General features: G+C 43.9%; 4 protein-coding genes across 5 annotated transcripts; 2 read left to right on the forward strand and 2 right to left on the reverse strand.

Annotated features, from left to right (window-relative positions):
• Positions 1-52: 52 nt before the first annotated feature.
• On the forward strand, positions 53-3,484 carry LOC138200272 (rab9 effector protein with kelch motifs; the record flags this gene model as incomplete). Its single annotated transcript, XM_069152851.1, is given in 12 exon segments — positions 53-285; positions 388-493; positions 608-801; positions 804-912; positions 1,001-1,178; positions 1,256-1,384; positions 1,510-1,697; positions 1,808-2,004; positions 2,076-2,167; positions 2,256-2,310; positions 2,561-2,658; positions 2,812-3,484. Coding segments are annotated over 12 exon segments (1,809 nt in total), but the record flags the coding sequence as incomplete, so codon positions are not given.
• Positions 3,447-5,904, reverse strand: gstz1 (glutathione S-transferase zeta 1). 2 transcript variants are annotated; one of them, XM_069152140.1, is made up of 9 exons: positions 5,718-5,904; positions 5,290-5,341; positions 5,132-5,199; positions 4,855-4,935; positions 4,652-4,777; positions 4,490-4,565; positions 4,318-4,370; positions 4,184-4,233; positions 3,447-3,640 (listed from the first exon to the last, which is right to left on the reverse strand). In XM_069152140.1, the coding sequence occupies exons 1-9, from the start codon at positions 5,745-5,747 to the stop codon at positions 3,514-3,516; spliced, it is 663 nt and encodes a 220-aa protein (XP_069008241.1). In that variant the 5' UTR covers positions 5,748-5,904; the 3' UTR covers positions 3,447-3,513. The 2 variants fall into 2 exon arrangements, with proteins under 2 accessions (XP_069008241.1, XP_069008242.1); XM_069152141.1 differs by lacking the exon at positions 5,718-5,904 and adding an exon at positions 5,444-5,547.
• A 226-nt stretch (positions 5,905-6,130) lies between these two features.
• On the forward strand, positions 6,131-12,340 carry aldh6a1 (aldehyde dehydrogenase 6 family, member A1). Its single transcript, XM_069152142.1, has 12 exons — positions 6,131-6,238; positions 6,817-6,858; positions 6,986-7,060; positions 7,399-7,560; positions 7,728-7,806; positions 8,425-8,727; positions 9,199-9,320; positions 9,698-9,887; positions 10,360-10,541; positions 10,640-10,819; positions 11,773-11,871; positions 11,964-12,340. The coding sequence occupies exons 1-12, from the start codon at positions 6,200-6,202 to the stop codon at positions 12,066-12,068; spliced, it is 1,578 nt and encodes a 525-aa protein (XP_069008243.1). The 5' UTR covers positions 6,131-6,199; the 3' UTR covers positions 12,069-12,340.
• Positions 12,341-12,540: 200 nt separating this feature from the next.
• On the reverse strand, positions 12,541-19,036 carry LOC138199875 (basal body-orientation factor 1-like). Its single transcript, XM_069152143.1, has 11 exons — positions 18,886-19,036; positions 18,562-18,814; positions 17,595-17,660; positions 16,155-16,235; positions 15,995-16,075; positions 15,806-15,885; positions 15,111-15,249; positions 14,038-14,528; positions 13,763-13,867; positions 12,908-12,973; positions 12,541-12,708 (listed from the first exon to the last, which is right to left on the reverse strand). Exons 1-11 carry the CDS (start codon positions 18,927-18,929, stop codon positions 12,609-12,611), a joined length of 1,506 nt encoding a protein of 501 aa, XP_069008244.1. The 5' UTR covers positions 18,930-19,036; the 3' UTR covers positions 12,541-12,608.
• Between the last annotated feature and the right edge of the window lie 350 nt (positions 19,037-19,386).

Raw genomic sequence — 19,386 nt, forward strand, 5'->3', positions numbered from 1 at the left:
CCCGCCAGTTCATCAGGTGGGTTGTGTTTTTGGTTTTGTTTGATTGATTTGTTTTGGTAAACCCACACGTGCCGACAAACTCGTTGTCCCGGTTGTCCCGGTTGTCCCCCTCAGCAAATCCAACCGGAAGTGCTTCCAAGTGCACATCCCGCTGCCTCTTCCCAAACAGCTGGTCATCTTCGGCCTCGGGGAGTGGAAGTGCAGCGAGACAACGATCTCAGTCGAGGTTGTGGTCAGTGCAGACATACAGGCCCAGACAATCGGGACTCTGTCCTCTCAAGTAAGGTAAGTACAAGGACACTTTTGGCATTTGGCACACACAGAAGAAGAAGAAGAAAAAAAAAAAAAAGCTGAAGTGTAATTTGCTGAGCTCACGTTTGACCTCAGGTGTCTGACCTGGGAAGGTGACTGGAGGCCTGACATCGTCACCACGGCTGCGGTTAAAGGCAGGAGGGGAGTTTATGGCAAGCTGGTGCTCACAGTGAGAGGAGAGGTATGAGGCTTTTCAGTTATTAGTCAAGCAAAGGTGCCCCCAGTTGTAGTTTATCATAAAGAAAACAGCTCGTATACCCGATGATATTAATATTGATTATTGCTGAATACGCAGGACGGCGGCAGCGTCTTCAGCAGCACCCCCGTGGGTCGAAGGAAACGTCCGTTCCCAGAACAGCACAGCGTGACGGATCTCTCCGGCACATTACACCAAACGGCTGAAAACGAAATGGTGAAGACGCACGAGGTGAAAACACTTTTGGTTTCGATGTGTCACATTGGTTCAATCAACACAAATCCTTCCAGATAACTCCCAACTCCTCCGAGCTGGGCGATAGTGTTTGCTTCGCTGAGATCCAGGTGAATAAAATGTACACCGGTGACTCCACCGCGGAGCGTAAACCCGCAGTTTGGCCTCCGGTGAGTGTTGTGCTTGTGAGACTATATTTACCTGCGTGTGAGGAAGTAGCTGAGGTTTGTCGGTGATGTTGCTCCGATTGGCCGAAAGGCTGAGACGCCCGGACGGACCGGCATCGGTAAGAGAGGCCAGCTGACGTGGAGCTCCGAGGACGTGGACGGTCTCACGGAGGACGAGGACCAAGCTGCGGCCCCCAAGAAGAAGAGGCTGCGCAGAATCAGCAGCCGAGAAGAAATGACCGCAGAGATAAAGAAGAAGAACAGAGGAGGTCAGAATTTGTGTGAATAAACAAAAAGTTGTTTTTTTGTTGTTGTTGTTTTTTTTTTATACAAAGATCCCGATCAGTTTCAGCGTGTCCGTCCGAGCGTTGGAGCCACACGATGTGTCTGATTGAACCTGACACCGGGGTCCTCATCGGAGGGGAAACGTCGGATCAAAACTACTGCGAGGACTCCCTGTGGAAACTCGAGTTGGGTCGGTGGAGTTTGTTGAATTATCTCATTTGAAAAGTCAGAAAAAATAAAGAGAAACCAGGAACCCCCCTTTGAACTGCTCGTTTCAGTTTACATGTTTTGTTTTTTTCCTGACCTCTTTTTCAGACGGTGACTTCTGGTTCCCGATGAACTGCTCTGCTTCTGGACCGGTACCGCCGTGTTCCCAAGGACACACGGCCACGTACGACCCGGACACCGAGGCGGTCTACGTGTACGGTGGCCTGAAGGAGGGTCAGCGCTGCAGCGAGCTGCACATCCTCAGTACTCTCACTTGGAAGTGGAGGCTCGTCACTGTGGGTTTGCTGGCGGCTCCGAACACGTTGTACCTCCTTTTTCTTATTTAAAACGTGTTCAGGAAATACTCACTTTTTTTGTGTGTGTGTGGATTTTCAACCTTTTCAAGGCCAAAGGAAATGTTCCAAATTTGGCATATCACTCTGCAGCCTTTTACAAGAAAGAGCTGTTTGTCTTTGGTGGAGTTCAACCAGGCCGTTCTTCTGGGGATAAATGCTGCAGCAACGCTCTCTACATCTTCAACCCGGAGTTTGAACTGTGGTACCAGCCCATCGTGGAGGGGGACCGGCCCATGCAACGGTTCGGGTCGGTAATTTTGCGACGACAAAATTGCCATCTAAATTTCCAGGAACGCTAACTCCGTGTTTGATGAACAGACACTCGGCGACGCTTCTCTCTCAGAAGTTGGTGATATTTGGCGGACGGAGGACCGCTGCTTACCTCAACGACCTCCACGTTTTAGATCTGGGTGAGATGAAGATTCGCTGGCTGCTTTCGGTGGTTCAAACGTTGTTATTTGCGCTGACGGTTTCGATGTGTTTCCTTGCCGAGTGAAGGATTCATGGAGTACGCAGCTGTGAAGAGTGGGAACATGCCACCGCTGGCTCGGGGGTGAGTGCACAACTTATCAGCCCTGATGAATGTCATCAATGTCGCCATCTGGGTTCAGTATTTTTGGTGTCTCGGATGGACGGAACTGCATTTGATTTACATGTTTTAACACTAGACATATCGAGGGAGAAAATTATACAAATTTCTTGTGTTGTTTAAGATTTTTTGTTTTTAGCTGAACATGAAATAATGAATATTTAAAAATATGTAAAGTGGGACAGATAAAACTCCTTTGTGTGTACATGGGCAGGTTTCATGCAGCCCTTCCAGTTTCAGACAACAGGATTTTAGTCAGCGGAGGCTGCAGTGCAATTGGAGCCCTGCAAGATGTGCACATCTTCAACACTGGTGAGTACTGATGCTTCCGCTGTTGTCTGTTGTGCCAATTCAACGGTGTGTACATGGTTTGGGCCATATTTGTCTGATAAGGTTAATGTTCGGCGCTAAGACTGATAGAAATGTTCTCTTTTTCTACTGCGTCTCGCCTCGTTTCCCCCTCAGACACCAACATGTGGAGTTCAGTGGCGTCTCCGCTGCTCTGCCTCCTGCCCCGTGCTGGACACAGCGTGATTGGGTTGGGCTGCACCATCGTCCCGGACACGGAGACGCAGGGCCACAGTGGAAACGCCACTATCAAGTGCACACTGCTGGTTTTTGGAGGGTCAGACTGCTCTGGTTCCTTCTACAACGACACTATCAAGTGCACAGTGGAGATTCCTGGTGACAAGTGATGCAGTTCTCCAACTAGGACTGTTGTTTTTAAACACATTGAAACCGCAGCGACTGTTGTGACCGGACGTGATAGAAAAGTGCATTTGTAAAGAGTAATTCTTCTGCAATTCATTTTATTACTTCAGTGTCTCAAGCAATAATCCATACTTTCCCCTCAAGGACAATCTGCTGCAAGCAGGGAAACAGGAGGTTTTTCTACTTTGCATAACAAATCTCTGATCTGCATGTTTTGCACATTACTTTATAACCTTCACCTCCTCGACCCACAGCAGAGTGTATCTGAAGGTGAAGCGCTCGACCGGGTGAATAAAGTCAAAATTAAATTTGATATAAAAATGCTAATAAATATTTGTAACTATTTCCAAGTTTCCTGGTTACTGAAAGTAAACGCACTGAACAAAGAATTGCTTTTGGAGCATTTTATTAAACACTGCACGCAGTAAAAGGGCATAAAGCCGCCGAGCTGTTATTTTACAGGCGTAGGTCTGCAGGTGTATCTGGCTGGCGAGACGGGTGACTCGCATTGAAAGCGTCGATCTCAAGTAAGGTTTCATTTAACCTTTTGATAGTTGGATACTGTTCGACGTCCACTTTGAACCTGTAGAGATTAAAAACACAGCATGGGGTGTTTAAAGTTCAGCAGCGTCTGGACACGTGGAGTTGTTTCATGGGCACGAATGTGTCACTGAAAATGGAATTTAAATCATTTATATTTGAACTGCTCAAAAATGAACTTGAATTTGCACTTTTTAACTTGAGTAACTGGATTGAAATAACTCCCGAACCAACAGTCCAGGTTTCTGTTATTGGCCCTGAAATTTGATTTGAGAGAGTTGAGTTTTTCTTTCGGATCAAATACACTTTAATAGCACATGAAAGCAATTTTATCATATTACTTTCAGTTCCAAACTAATAACTTCAATTTCAAATTATACTCTAAAGATTCAGTTTTTCAATGAAACTGTTCAATTATAGCAATTAAATTTCAAATATGAATGACTTAATTTAGTTTCTAGTGATTTCATGTAAACAAAGGGGTAAATAAATGTAAGACTACAATGTAAGCGCCATAAAAAAAATGTCTAATAAGTAATAAAGTGGTGTTTCTGTTGCAGTTTTTATGAAATGTCTGATTACGTACCTCTCTGCATTGTAGACTTGTGGGACCAGACAGATGTCCGCCATGGAAATCTAAAAAAATAAACAGTGAGGATGAAAAGTCTGTGCTGCATCTCACCCTGTTGTTAGTCAGTCGTATGGTGGTCGGGCTCTTGCCTCATCTCCTACACAGTATTTCCCTGCTGTTTGCTTCAGCATTGGCTCCAGAGCTGGGAGAGAGAAACCCAATTTTTTTTTTTTTTTTTTAATTTAAATCACATTGTATATACGAGTCAGGTGATAATAAATGAATGTATATGTGGGAAAACAGGATACAACTTCAACAAACCTTGAAAACCCCGATCAATGAAGTGCTGAGCCCACTGCACCTTCTCCGCTCCTATTTTCTGGATCACATACAGGTTCTGCAACATCCAGGATTAATATTTATTGTGACATTACTGAGTAATGATGGTCGGTGTTTCCGTTTCCGGACGGTGTTCTTGCTCACCTGCAGAGGCTGGATGCCCGAGGCGATGATGTCACTTATCATCCGAACCTGGGCCCGTCTCTTCGGGTCGGCTGGGAGAAGACGAGGTCCCGGCCTGGTCTCGTCGATGTACTGGATCACCGCCAGCTGCGTGAGCAGAGGAAAATCTCAGAGTTGGTGAAATCAAATAAGTGTTTTTGTCGATGACACAGAATCAGACTCACCGACTGAGAAAGGGTGACGCCATCAATCTCCACTGCAGGCACTTGTTGCATGGGGTTCAACGTTTTGTACTGCTCTGTAAGCTTTGGTACATGGAGGGGGGGAGGGGGGGGGGGAATATGCATTTATTGTTCATTCAAGGCAGCAGTATCTTCAAACACTTTTTAAACAAACATTCAGCATGTTGTAGGATACTTAAATATAATGACGTCATGCCAGTGATCGTGAACAGTGTGTTGTGTTTGCTTTAAAATGGATCCTGTGTTTATGATACTATACCTGCTGACCTCCATCTTTGATTAGATTGACTGGAACCTGGTCATATTCGATGCCTTTAAGAGCAAAAGCTGGTGCACAAAAAGTACATTTTTGACTTGTTGATATCAAATCAATGTAAAATAACCTTTTAAGCAGAGTGATGTTATTGCATGACTTACCAATGCGAACCCTCCAGGAGCAGGAGCTTCTGAAGTATCCATGAAGTACAGGCTAAATAGAAAGTTAAAAAAAAACAACACAAAACAAAGTACAGGATCAGTTTGAGAATAGTCACAGTGTCTCATCGCAGGTAAATCCAGTGTCTCGGTTCACCTTGGTCTGGGTTGCCATCACTGTTTGGCTCAAGTTTGTTCACTGAACTACAGTGAATCAACTTTTGCAAGTCGTTTTTGTGCAAAGTCTCATCAAAGTCCAGCAGCCAATAGGACGTGCTCCTAAACTCCCTCCTTCTCTCTCTGTGGTCCATGACGAAGCACGATTTTTGGGGCTTCATATGGTTCTCATTAACCAGCTGGTGCACGCACACGCACACGCGCACGCACACACACACACACACTTAGCAAACAGCTCAGTGTTATTACAGTACCTTGGCGAAGCAAACTAACGACAAGTGCATTGTTGTGGCTGTGATAGCTTTATGTTTACGATAAGATGCACTGCTAATGTCCTGCACATTTCACAGCAAAGTCCTCCTTCTGGTCATGAAGACATAACATCTGCAAGGAGAACCGTCAGCGGTGATTTCTTTGAGCCGAGCTTTGGGTCACAGTTCAGCTGCGGGTTGCATAACTTCCTGAGAGTAAATAGAGCTCCGCCTATTTTGTTCAGCCAATGGGTAGCTCAGGCGGGATGAAGTGACATACCAGGTAATGATTGGACAGAAGGCACGCCCGTGTAACCAATCACGCCGCGGTTTTCATGGGCGTGCGAACACGCAGCCAATAACAAGCCAGAATCCGTCTGAGCCCGCCCACAGGTGAGACGTCACCGTGAGGTGAGAAAGTTGAATGCCGTGATACCTGCAGAGTTGTTCGGTCACAGGTCGGCCCAGCACACGGTATCTCCAGCATGGCGTCAACAGCGTTAAGATCAGTGCTCAGGACAAAGGTAAGATTGACAGGTTTTACGCTTTTAAACTCTCCTCGGTTGCAAATGACGTCAGCTCCCATGTTTTGTTTACAAAATTCCGCTGTCAGGTGCTCCAGGATTTGCGTCTGGATTGCTTTGCAGATTTGCAGGTTTATTCTACACAGATGGGATTAACTTCACTTGTTTCCTCTCTTTAAAGATCTTCACATGATCTTTGGTGTTCTGCTGTCTGACTGTGACCTTTGTGTCAAGGCCACAACCCTCGATTTGAGTTTGAATAGTTATTATAAGAAGCAAGTTGGACTCCTGTTGTTACTCACAGGGGTACATTGTGGTTGAATGAAGCAGAGGTCTCACCTACAAGCTGGACTTTATTTCCTCCAGTCAGCTTGACTTTGTCCCCTTTTCATAACTCCTCATTTAGTAGTTGCTCATTAATCTTGTGGGCCAACAGGCTGCAACTGGAAATATCTGGATGTGTGCATGTAATGTTTTACAGAATATGCAAACCAAACATGCCTTTATGATTTTTGAATAAATTATATCTGTTGCATTCAACTGCCTTGACCTCCTGTCGTGTTTCTTTTTCTTCTCAGGTTCCACTTAAAGTCGGCCGTCTGTGCTACTCGTCCTCGGTGGTGAGTGGAAAAAGTTCTCGCTTAACTGTCGGCTTGGTTTTACGTTTGACCCCAGATGTCATTCAGAGATGATTAACCTTCGGAGTAAATGCAGACCTGTATTGAAGTTCAATCTTTCTCTTTACAGCCCACGACCAAACTGTTCATCGATGGGAAGTTTGTTGAATCCAAATCTTCCGAATGGCTGGATATCCACAATCCTGTAAGTATTTCACCAAGAACCAGGAACGATGTTTTGTTTTTTTGTTTCGTGTTTTTTTTTTTCCACATCCACATATGTAGCTGGGTCAGTTCTGTCCTGCTGCAGCTGGAGTGCTTTATGACCCTCTGCTGTACTCTGGTGCAAAATCTGGGGACTTGCTTATGTTACATAATGTGTATATTGGCCTGTTGTTACAAACTGGTTTCTGTGGTTGAACAGTCTAAATTTGTATATATGAAGATCAAACAAAAACAAAACTTTGCTCGTTACCTGACAGGTGAGATGTTGTGAATTGTTGACTCACTCTCATGGACACCTTTTTATCTGTCCACTACAAGGCCACCAACGAGGTGATTGCCCGGGTACCCAAAGCCACCCAGGAGGAAATGTTGGCCGCCGTGGATTCATGCTCCAGAACCTTTCGGTCCTGGTCCGAGACCTCCATCTTGGCTCGGCAGCAGGTGTTTCTGCGCTATCAGCAGCTTATCAAGGACAACATTGTAAGTCACAGGGTCAGAAGGTGCACTGAAGCTGAAATCAAGAGTTCATCACTAATAACTTGGTTTTATTAACAACAATTGTCACATTTTTAAGCCTTTCCACGTCAGTTCAAAGCTGCTGTCTATACGTGTGATAATGAAACTTTGAACGTCTTCTTGTGTTTCAGAAAGAGCTGGCCAAGGCCATCACAGTGGAACAGGGCAAGACCCTCGCAGATGCAGAGGGAGATGTGTTCAGAGGATTACGTAAGTTTATCAGCTCCACACGTGCGCACACATACCTTTTACAAAGGGTAACAAATGGTTAAATATTTGCATTGTTATGTAGGCTTTTTACTTAGTTGTTGCAACAACTGTTAATGAGTTATATTAGCTGTGTATCTGGGACAACCAGAACAAAGGCCGGTTTATCTCATGAACCTGTTGTAAAAGGAGAATAACTTGACTTTGCTTTCTTTTTTCACATGTACTGTATCGGTCGATGCTGATTTTAATATTCAAAATATTGTGCATGTGCTTATCTTGTAATAATGAAACGACAAATTAAGGACACAATCCAATTAAATGAAAGACAAACTCGGCAAAGCAAAGTATCAACATATGTATGTGCAGACCAACACGAGCACCTCGACAGCTTGTCTGTAAGATTCATTTTGTAAATGTACCTGACCTAAACAGGCCTTTCATTACTTGCGTGTTGCATGATGTGTTCATGACTTTAAAAATGTCCCCTTGCGGGATTAATAAAGTATCTATCTATCTATCTATCTATCTATCTATCTATCTATCTATCTATCTATCTATCTATCTATCTATCTATCTATCTATCTATCTATCTATCTATCTATCTATCTTACTCTGCAGAGGTTGTGGAGCACACCTGCAGCATCACCTCCCTGATGCTCGGTGAAACCCTGCCCTCCATCACCAAAGACATGGACACCTACACTTATCGCCTGCCCGTCGGGGTGTGTGCCGGCATTGCGCCCTTTAATTTCCCTGCGATGATCCCTCTGTGGATGTTCCCTATGGGCATGGTATGTGGCAATACGTACCTGCTGAAGCCTTCGGAGCGGGTGCCGGCCTGCACGATGCTGCTGGCTAAGATGTTGCAGGATGCCGGTGCTCCGGACGGGTCGCTCAACATCATCCATGGCCAACATGACGGTGAGGCTCGGTCTCTGTTGCCTTTTGTCATAGATTGTCTGAACATGAACAGGACAGCGGCTGTGTAATGCTACAGAAGAACCCTGTGTTGTGATCTGACTGCATTCAATTCATTGTTTTATACCGGGGTCTAAAAATGGTCACGTTTCGTTCAGCTTCTGCCTTTTTGTGTGGCTGAAGATTTTTTCCTTGACAAGAACCTGCTTTTCAAAGTTTGATTAATGATCCCTTTCACATTTTGTTGCAACTCAGCGTTTTATCTTAAAAATGCCCTTCCAGTATTGATGTGTAAAAGCAAGATCATCATCATTTCCTGAATCACATGCAGACTTATGATTTGAATTTTTTTTTGTAGCTTTTAGGTAATAGCTTGATATAATGTAATACCCACTGATATTTGACATACATGTGGTTATTAAGGACATTAACGGACATGTTAATACAGTTCTATGACTGTCTTTGTGGCCACAGCGGTGAACTTCATCTGTGACCATCCAGCCATCAAGGCCATCAGCTTCGTTGGCTCAAATCAAGCAGGGGAGTACATTTATGAGAGGGGCTCCAAAAATGGCAAGAGGGTCCAGTCCAACATGGTGAGTATTCAAAAATAATGCAACTCAAGTTTAATGTCTGAGACTTGCTGTAAATGTCCAGAAGGTGGCAGCATTGACCAACAGATTATTGAATTTCTTTTTACCCGTGTTGTTCCTCATAACTGCCAAATGTTCAGATGAGATTGTGCAAACCACAGTGCAGCTGTGCATCACTGTCAAATGTAAATGTTCATTTTATTTTGATTGGTGTCCATCAATCCTCTCACATGGACTAAAATGTGAAACAAGTTTACAATGTCAGATTTGTAGGTCATTAGTTTCCAAATCCCTGAAATTATGTTCCTACTTGTGAGTAACCAGTTGCTGTAATGTGCAGATCAAATGGCAGAAGGCTAACCACTTCTTGTGTACTGTAGGGAGCCAAGAACCATGGTGTGGTGATGCCTGATGCCAACAAAGAGAACACTCTGAACCAGCTTGTGGGTGCAGCGTTCGGGGCAGCGGGACAACGCTGCATGGCTCTGTCCACAGCCGTCCTGGTGGGCGAGGCTCGGAGCTGGCTGCCGGAGCTGGTGGAGCGTGCCAAGGCTCTGTGCGTGAATGCAGGTACCACACCCCGTTACCCCGCCCTGCACGCCGTGTCTCTTGAGCCCGTTCCCCGAAGGGCCTTTGGTTTAGTCATCTCGGGGCCACCCACGCCGCCCTAACCTCACATCTCCCCTCATGCCCTGTTGTAACTTCACATTGGAGTCAGCTGGGAGAGAGGGCTCGTCAGCCATGCTGCAAATTTGTGGCCAGATCTGCGGCTCAGACCTAAATAGCGGTTTCGAGCATCAAATCCTTGTGAACTTGATGTGAAGTAAATTGGAGAATAATTCTCCCTGTTTAGAGTGATATGGATTTTAATTTGTGTCAAACACAGGAAACCCGCAAGTAGCCATTTTGGAGGGAGTGCCTTCGGGGTGCCCCTCGTCCTGGCTTTTGGGTGTTTGTGGCACAAGAAGTTTTCTGAGTGTCTGTGCCCTTAATGTGCCATAGCATGTAACCTTATAGCTGGTTGTTTTGGGGGCCCTGCTAGGAGACCAGCCTGGGGCAGATGTGGGGCCTCTGATCTCACCCCAGGCCAAGGACAGAGTCTGCAGTCTGATCCAGAGCGGTGTGGACGAGGGAGCCGAGCTGCTGCTCGATGGCCGAAACGTCAAAGTGAAGGGTTACGAGAATGGCAACTTTGTGGGACCCACCATCATCGGCAATGTCACAGTACGTGGCCGTGTGCAGACAGTGAATGTATTTGTGTCTCAGTACCATTATTTATAACGCTACTACCAGTAAAAGTGTCCTTCTTTGTGCTCCTACAGCCGCAGATGAAGTGCTACACTGAAGAGATCTTCGGGCCTGTGCTGGTTGTTCTTGAGGCTGACACCCTGGATGATGCCATCACTTTAGTCAACAGGAATCCCTATGGCAACGGTACAGCGATCTTCACCACAAATGGTGCCACTGCACGCAAATACACTCACGAGGTGGACGTGGGCCAGGTGAGTGGCTGCAGCCTCCAAATGTGCTCCTCTGTTTTGGGATAAAGGAGGTATTCACATCACTCTGTCATGTCTGCACAGCATCTTAAACAGGGAGCACATCACACTTCTGTTTTGAAAACATGCACACACATTTAAAAAAAAAAAAAAAAAAACAATAATTATTTTCCATGTCAAGTATACCTCTTGTTTGCTCCCGAGCTAAAATACACACCTTCGGCAGCCCCCTTCCCTCCACTTCCCCACCTGTCAACACTACAAATAGCTACAGCAAATATGTGTCTGTTAAATGAAAACAGGGGGTCATAGAAACATTTTTCCGGTTAGTATTCAGGGGAGGGGAAATCTTAAATTAAAACTCAAAAGGGAATCCTAGGGTCCTGTTCAACAGCTAAGCATAAATATGGCCAGTCTTTACCCTGTTTGTTTGCCTGTGGAGCCTAGTTATGCCCTGTGTTTGCTGTTCACATGTCGGGGAATGCTGTGCAGGCCATGTGCTGTACTTCTCTCCAAACCTCCATGCAACAAACATCTACTTTTCTTTTTTTTTTTTTCTTTTTTTTTTTTATCCCCACCTGCACCTTTGCCAAACGGCCTTAGTGTGTCCAAACTTATTCCTGTCATTTCAAACATTCTAAACTGACCAGGCCGAGCTTCTTTTCCCCTCATAACAAAATGTTTTATTTGTTTTTTCTCTCCTTTCATAAAAGCATGCTAAGCTTTCCAAACAGCAAATAAAAGCCACAGGTTGAGCTTTGTTTGGAGCAATCATGTAAGCTTGTTTTTTTTTTTTTTTTTTTTTTTTTTATTTTTTTTTAACGCCATTGATATACCACATCTTTCATCGGCCGCATGTTCGTCCTCCCGGCACTTTACGATCTCAGGAATTTGTTTCACAAAGCTTACATTTATGGAAATGAAAGGGGACAGTACTTGTGTTTTTTTTTTGACAGGTTGGAGTCAATGTGCCCATCCCTGTGCCGCTGCCAATGTTCTCCTTCACTGGATCAAGAGGATCCTTCAGAGGGGACACAAACTTCTACGGAAAACAAGTAAGTATCAATAAACAAACATGTCCTGTTATTACACGGCAGACATACCTGTGTGAGTTTTGATATATATGATTTCTTTCTTTTTTTTTCAGGGCATCCAATTCTACACGCAGATCAAAACGGTCACCTCGCAATGGAAAGCTGAGGATGCTACCTTGAAAACTCCTGCAGTTACCATGCCGACGATGGGACGCTAAATACTCCATCCAGGTGCTGCGTATTAAGTTGCTCTTCTTATACATGCAAAACAGACTTCTACGTTCACTGTGAATAGTTCATAAATATGAGTTATGAAACAATACGTCCCTTTTAGAGAACTTTATATTAGATGTGTATACATGGATATTGTGTGAATGTACACCTCTACGGAGAAGTTTTTAGAAATACAAAACCTCTGTACAGACAAAATCACATTATTGGCTCGATGTCATTTCCCAAAATACACCACCAGTATTAAACCTCTCGTGTACTACTGCTCCAGTGTCATGTATATAATCCCCAAGAATGAAGGTTTCTGTGGGCAAACGCATGCATTGATCGTCTGGGGTTATGTAGTGTATTGTCTGGTGCATATTTTGGTATAAGTACTTCGCGGTCAGAAATGAGTTTTGCATTGAGGAATAACAATCGAACAGGGTTCATGTATGAAAGAAGGAACTCGCTCGCATGCATGAGTAAGATATTTTAATTTAGCACAAACAAAAGCACAGGCAAGCAATGCAAGATGTTGAGGCCACTCAGAGGTCGTATGGTGTGGAGACGCAGCAGGCTGTGGAGGAGTGAGGGCGGCGAGGGCTCGGGCGTCCGGGTGCTGAAGGTCGCAGGGGAGAGCTCCTCCTAACAGTGGAGGACGGGCATCATTATGCAACGCTCAGATGCATCTGATTTGATAAAACGCATTTAGGCACTCGTGTTCTCACAGCTGCTGCATTCTCCGCTAAACATGGAATGCGAGACCAATAAATCAGCGCAGGCTGCTTAATTGCAAGGACGATGTTTAACTTTCCTATTCTCCAACATTCCTTGCGTGTCTTACCCGGCAGTATCGCTGCCAATATGGCTCTTCTTCTCCTCAGACGCAGCCAGATGTTGGCAGATGTTCCTATCAGAAAAATGCAGAGTTGCAGTTGAATACAGAACCTCACAGTGAAAAGACATGTTTCAGCACTCCGGTGTCCCTTCACTCAGGCCTGCAGCCTGTGCTGAGAAGGGGTTACTCTGGGTCAACACAATGCAAATGGGTTTGGATGCTGCTAACTGAGACTCTCTTTAGCTGCCAAATGTTCTGTGTTATTCTGCCGGACTAGGTGCCAGACCACTGTTAACATGAATATACTTCTCCCCTTGCCTGCCTTACCCCCATACATTCAGATCCCCTGCACACTCCTCTCTGAAATCATGTTACCAGCTGCTCGCTGACCACAAGCGTTCAAAGAACAAAATAAACTGCTAGTGCACGTGAAGAGGGACCAATAAGCTGAAAGCAAATCGACGAGACCAGATGTTTGTTTCCAAGCACACGACTCTGTGGCTGGGGCCTATTTTTACGATTGTGCCCAGACTCTTTCTTCATTCTTTTTAAGCAGCTAGATGGAAAAGAAAATTGGTCGAAGCCTAACTGATGTTTTATGGTATCCTCTTCTGCTGAGAAAATGGCTGTTTAAAACATTAAAAAGAGGGAGGAGTCAGCCGGAGTTCAGCCTGAACTGCTGCATGGTGTCACTGCACTTTGTTCTTCAGAGTTAATTGATGCAGAAATTTCGCTTCATTTTAGGGGATTACAAATGGATTTTAATGTATTATCTAGGATGAAGTCAATGAGTGATGAACAAACAGCGAGTGAGATTTTTGCAGAGTCAAACATCAACCAATTAGTGGGCTGTTTTATTACCTTTCCCTATGTTCATTTATTTTAGCAAAGAGAAGACCAATCACATGTTCCTTCTGCTCCCAAGTGAGATCTGAGATTAGGACTTCGCTGTCAGGGGGATAAGTCCTGAGAAAAAGCAGATGAAATCAAAATTAACTTTACTTTACACAGCAGAGGTTGTATTGATATGAACCACAAAGACTTTGGTTGACCATTGAATAAGCTGCAAACAAAATCTCTCGGATATACACAGTGATCCAAGTTTATGGAAAGCATGTGGAGGGACGTGTGCTTACCATGTCGCAGCTGCCTCCATGTCTGAATAGACACAGTTGGTGCTGTGGGGACTTTTATGGAAGGTGCGGATGGGTGGGAACTTTATCTTTCCTGCTGTGGCTTCTCTAAACCTCGAGCAATAATCCTGCAGTGCCTCCTTTTTGTAAAGGAGCCTGCTGGCCACAACCTCCTGCCTCACATGATCCAGTGCTTCGTGGAAGAAATCCGACAGCTCCCTGTGTTTCTTCACCATGCTGCTTGCTTGCTGTTTGACGCGGCCCAGCTCCTGCTTCTGCCTGGCGAGGGCATTCTGCAGCTTCTTCACATCTATCTGGCTGGCTTGGATCGTGACCAGGTTCTCCTTCTTCTCCTTCTCCAATTCCTCAAGTTCCCCAGTTTTTAGATTGAGGGCCTGCTCCAGTGAAGCTACCTTGGTCTTCAGTTTAGATAGCATCTTATTTTGGTTCTGCATTTGAGCTTTGTTGTCCTTCACCGTCAGCTCCAGCATGTCCTGAGTGAGCAGGCGTAGGAGAAGAGTAGTAAGATGGATGACAGAGCTATCTTTGGAAAACCTGTTCACTTTCATGCCAACATAGAGCTAGAACAGGTAAAGATTTGTACTCTAGCATGGCGTGCTGAGTGAGCGGCCAAAGCTCCAGCGGTGGTGGATTTACTCTCTTGATTTGCTGTCACCATCGGAGGTTAGATTAATATACCCAATATTTATTTATCTTAGAGTCAGGGCCAGAAAACTGTGAAGGATAAGCCACTGAATTTGAACCCAGACACCAGTGGAAACTCACCACAACCACTGACCACTGAGGGGCTGGATAGTAGTCAGGAGGTGGAGGGGGGGAGGGAGGGGGGGAGGGAGGGGGGGGGGGGAGTGGGACCACAGGCAAAATACACAGGATCAGCACAAGTAAACAACACAAGGGAAAAACCACCTGAAATATATTCTGCACAGGTTGGACAAGTGTTTCATAACTAAAAATGATTGAAGAGGACTCGATGGAGATGAATGGTGTCTGTCCAAGGACCACTGGTGCTTAATAGTTCCACGGATGTTTGCTGTCCCACGGTTCAAACGTACCTTGTTCAGTTCCAGCGAGGCGTTTCTATCAGCCAACGACTTTGTCAATCTCTCCAGGTCCTTCGTCTCCTTTTTGTGATATTTCAGTGCTTCATTGAGTTGCAACTTGAACGAAGTCTGCAAGCATTCATGCATCTGCCTAAAGCGTTTACAGCACAAACAGAAGAGCCACTGAGAAATTTGTCTACAACCATGAACGTATCTGTAAGGCTTTGAATGTGAGGCGAGTCCCACTGCGCAGGACGTATCATACATCTTCACGTACAGGAAACTGAATAAACTGGGTCGTTCTACTTGATTTTCAAAGATAACCCGTGTGTGTTACAAAATTAAATCGACTACTGACACAAGGACCAAACCGGCAGGACCACACCAGTATCAATGTTGATGTTTTACGAGCTGGAAAAAAATAACTAAACATAGCAGAAGCAGAGTATACATCCTTAAACCTCAAAAGTAATAAACGATGGTCTTCCACACACGCTTTACTCTCTCCTCGCTGCGAGAGTTTCTGGGAACCCCGAGGATGTGATCTTTTGCTCAGGTACCAGTGTGGTCAAGAAAACAGCATTAGTTCTGCTTCTGTACACGTATATACATAATCCCTTTTGCGAGTACATCACTTTTTCTGTTCTGTATGACAGTGCAGTTTAAAGAGTAAAATTAGACTGTAAAGTGACAGCGGAAACACTCACACAATGGTTTCATGGTGGTCCTTCTCCACTTGGGCTAGCTTTTGACTGTAGTCTTTCAACATTTCCCCCTCATGCAGTATCTGCAGGGAGAACGTGTTCACTCGGAGCAAATCCAAACTATTTCATGCCTTATTTTGATGAAATATTCTTTCCACATGAATAAGAGAGGGATGCTTTCAAACTGGATACCTTTATTTGGACGAATCTCTCCATAATGTTGGTCAGGTCTTCGTTGTGCTCCTCCTCAGCACCACATAAGCTTTTTCTGATCTACAAAAGAAGAGGTCCGCGGTTAATGGTTGCATTTAATGCAACGGACAACATTTGAGCCTGTTTTTTGTTTCCTCACATCAACGAGTTCCCACTTCAATTGTTCTGCCTTCTCCTTAATTGTCCTCAGGTCGTCATTTATCCTGTTGTTGTGACTGACCTTCAAAGAATCACACAAACAGACTAAAAACAATCTGCATATTAATAAATACACTCTGTAAATGCAAAAAAAAAAAAGGATCTACTCAATGCATCTATATACAGGAGCTGCTGCAAAAGTCCCATAACTGCATCTTGTAAGTTGAGAAAGAAGATTTTTTTTTATCCCAGAGTTCATGTGGTTGATACTCTTTTGCTCCTTTGCAAACCAGTAAGCACAGATCAGCGGTGCTAAATACCTCAAGATGCTACTGTGGAGAAGCCAGTCTCAGCAGAAATGTGACAAAGTGACCAAAGTCATGAGCGTCTAGAAAAACACACACCCACAAACATGTACATGACGAGTAAATGAGAGGTTATCAACCATCTGATTACAACTTCAGGCCTAATCGCTATTCTTCAGATAACTCTGTGTATATTCATCTACATCAGTGCACCAGTCCACAGTATTTACACAAGTTGGTTTGCTTGTTCCGATTTTACTCCGTGTGATCTATTAATGGCCTTTTTTGTTTTAAAAATATCTACCAGTTTAAAGATAAGTGTGCCTGCTTCTGTCTTTGCCTCCAGAGCGCTCATATTCCCATTTTCAAGATGAAGAGACGAGAAAAAATGCCGCACGCAGGATGTCTTGAAGGCACATCTTTCCAGTCAACCGCTGACATATATGACAGCTCCATACATGTCAGAAATAGGGTTGTTTCAAGTTGCTCCAGACCATAGCGCTTCTTTTTTTTGTTTCATCCTCAGAAGCTCCATTTTACCATCATGAAGTAAGCGTGGAAGCTGGAAAACAGCTGGAGGGCAAAAGGCTTTTCTGTACCATTTTTGTTCCTGTGAAGCCACTTGAATTTGTCACGTAAAGGTTGAACGCTCAGTCTTAACTACCAGCAGCGGAGGTCAGTGAGGACGGGAGTCAAAAATGAGCTCCTTCATTACTAGTAAAGATCTGTGCAACGAGGTGTAGGGGTAAACGCGTTAGGACCAGCCGAGAGACGGCCTTTTCCCAACCGAGCGCTTTTAAATTATGCTTTATTTTTGTGCCCACTGACATGCTTTAAAATAACATGAGGCCATGTAACGCGGAATGTGAGGTTTTTTTCTTTTCTTTTTCTTTTTTCAGTTTTAGAGCCACTTTGTTTGGTTGTTGTTTCCTTGCATAATACATGTCAACATAATTACACACAAGCCAGCTGTTAAGACACAGCTCAGCGCATTTTTGAGATGCTACAGGTTTGAGACGTAAATCACGGCACCGCTGTCCTCTGCTACAACATGCTGGCTTGCCTATGTTTTTGGGACTGAATTAAAGATGAAGTTGCATTTCTTTTCTTGTGGCTGTGTTGTTAAATTAACTCACCAGCTTGTTCTTCTCTTGATGTGAAAGAGCCTCATGGGATTTGAGGCTTTTCTCCAGCTTATGGATCTGTTGAAAGCATTGGTGGAAAATAACTATTCAGGCAAGTACTGCACTTAAGTACAATTTTAAGGTACTTTACTTGAGTATTTAACTTAATGCTACTCCATACTTCACTATATCTCAGAAGGAGATATTGTACTTTATACACTACTGGATTTATTTGGCAGCTTTAGTTACTTTTAGGATGAAGATTTAGCACGATAGATAATATAACAGGCTTTTAAAATACAACAGTTTGTTGAAAACAGTGTTTTCCAACTTTTTTTTTGTCTTCTGATGTCTCACAAAAAAGGGTCTTATTTCAGAGATATACAGTATGAGTTGTTAACAGCTCACATAGTGACTTTTTCCCTTAAACTTCTCAAACTGTTTTATTTCAATACACGTTAAAATAATCGGAAATCTCTCCAAAAAAAAAGGGAGAACAAGTCCAAAAGCAGATTTAAATAGCCTATCACGACTGTATTTTCTCCTCTCCTTTTCAATGAATCATCTCACAACCCCTCAGGTTCATCTGCTGTCTCCATAACATAAAACTGTACATAAAGTAAGATATATAGTAAAATGCTGTACCTACACTTCACACTGTTTCAGTAATAATAATTTAATGATGTCATAAATAATATATCAGTCAGATAGGTAGGCTACTTTTCCTTTAATACTTTGACTACTTTTTGCCACGACAGTTAATATGTATATTAATATGCAAGTTACTTGAATAGGATTTCTCTGCAGGATGGAGTATTTTTACTTTGTTGTGGGGTACTTTTACATCAGTAAATATTTTGAATACTTCTTCCACCGCTGGTTAAAAGCGACAGTTTGTTGTTAAACAAAACAAAACAAACAAACAGATCTTGTTTCTCACACATTTCTCATTTGCACCGTAAGAAAGGACTTTCCTGACCTTCTCGTCTTTAGCAGAAAGCTCTCTCATCCAATGGCCGGTTGTTTCGATGGTGTCCTTCTCGGCGCGGAACAGCTGTTCGGTGAGGAACTCGTTGGCGCGTGCGAATTTATAGCAGGTCTCCTGCGTCTCGGAGAGCGACTGGTTGGTGACCTTTAACCTCAGCTCCCACAGAGCAGCGTTGTCCTTCACCTTTTCCGAGTCCGACTCCTTGTCCACTTTGGGTTTGTTCTGGCCGTTATTCTGTCCTTTCCTGTGACAATATACGCAGTTTAAGTTCGGGGTTTTCCGCTTTAACGTCGCGGGCGACGACCGATCACTTACCGGGCTTTCCCCCGCTTTTTTTTGGAGGTCGCTAAGGTCGGCATTATTTCTTCACCTTACACTACAAATAAAAGTAAAACATTGCGAGGAGACGAAGTTACGAGTTATTAACGGAGGACTTTTACGGTCCAGAAAGAGCTCAGGCCTCCTGCTGTGAATGTTTGTTAGGACTGTTGCCATGGAGACTCACTCAGCGCCTCGTCGAGCTTCTTTAATCCTGCTGAAAAAAAACCTCTGGAAGAGTCACTGATAAAAATGATTGGTTAATAAAACCATTAAAAAAAACTCTGGAAGAGTCACTGATAGAAATGATTGGATAATAAAACCATTAAAAAAAACTCTGGAAGAGTCACTGCTAAAAATGATTGGTTAATAAAACCATTAAAAAAAACTCTGGAAGAGTCACTGCTAAAAATGATTGGTTAATAAAACCATTAAAAAAACTCTGGAAGAGTCACTGATAGAAATGATTGGTTAATAAAACCATTAAAAAAACTCTGG

This window comes from Embiotoca jacksoni, unplaced genomic scaffold (genome assembly GCF_022577435.1).
Source record: "Embiotoca jacksoni isolate LCO1_2020_lvr unplaced genomic scaffold, fEmbJac1.0.p SCAF_18, whole genome shotgun sequence".
In the NCBI taxonomy this organism is placed as follows: Eukaryota; Metazoa; Chordata; class Actinopteri; family Embiotocidae; genus Embiotoca; species Embiotoca jacksoni.

What these genes read in the sequence shown, in the direction of transcription:
- aldh6a1 (XM_069152142.1), top strand. Translation starts at nt 6,200, where the DNA reads ATGGCGTCAACAGCGTTAAGATCAGTGCTCAGGACAAAG. An exon ending in GATCAGTGCTCAGGACAAAG is followed by an intron (nt 6,239 to 6,816) that starts GTAAGATTGACA and finishes TTTTCTTCTCAG; the next exon opens with GTTCCACTTAAAGTCGGCCG. An exon ending in CATCCATGGCCAACATGACG is followed by an intron (nt 8,728 to 9,198) that starts GTGAGGCTCGGT and finishes TTGTGGCCACAG; the next exon opens with CGGTGAACTTCATCTGTGAC.
- LOC138199875 (XM_069152143.1), bottom strand. Translation starts at nt 18,929, where the DNA reads ATGCCGACCTTAGCGACCTCCAAAAAAAAGCGGGGGAAAGCCCG. An exon ending in ATCAAGAGAAGAACAAGCTG is followed by an intron (nt 16,236 to 17,594) that starts GTGAGTTAATTT and finishes GATTCTTTGAAG; the next exon opens with GTCAGTCACAACAACAGGAT. An exon ending in CCTCGCTGGAACTGAACAAG is followed by an intron (nt 14,529 to 15,110) that starts GTACGTTTGAAC and finishes CTGCTCACTCAG; the next exon opens with GACATGCTGGAGCTGACGGT.
- gstz1 (XM_069152140.1), bottom strand. Translation starts at nt 5,747, where the DNA reads ATGCACTTGTCGTTAGTTTGCTTCGCCAAG. An exon ending in CTCCTGGAGGGTTCGCATTG is followed by an intron (nt 5,200 to 5,289) that starts GTAAGTCATGCA and finishes TTTGTGCACCAG; the next exon opens with CTTTTGCTCTTAAAGGCATC. An exon ending in AATACTGTGTAGGAGATGAG is followed by an intron (nt 4,234 to 4,317) that starts GCAAGAGCCCGA and finishes TTATTTTTTTAG; the next exon opens with ATTTCCATGGCGGACATCTG.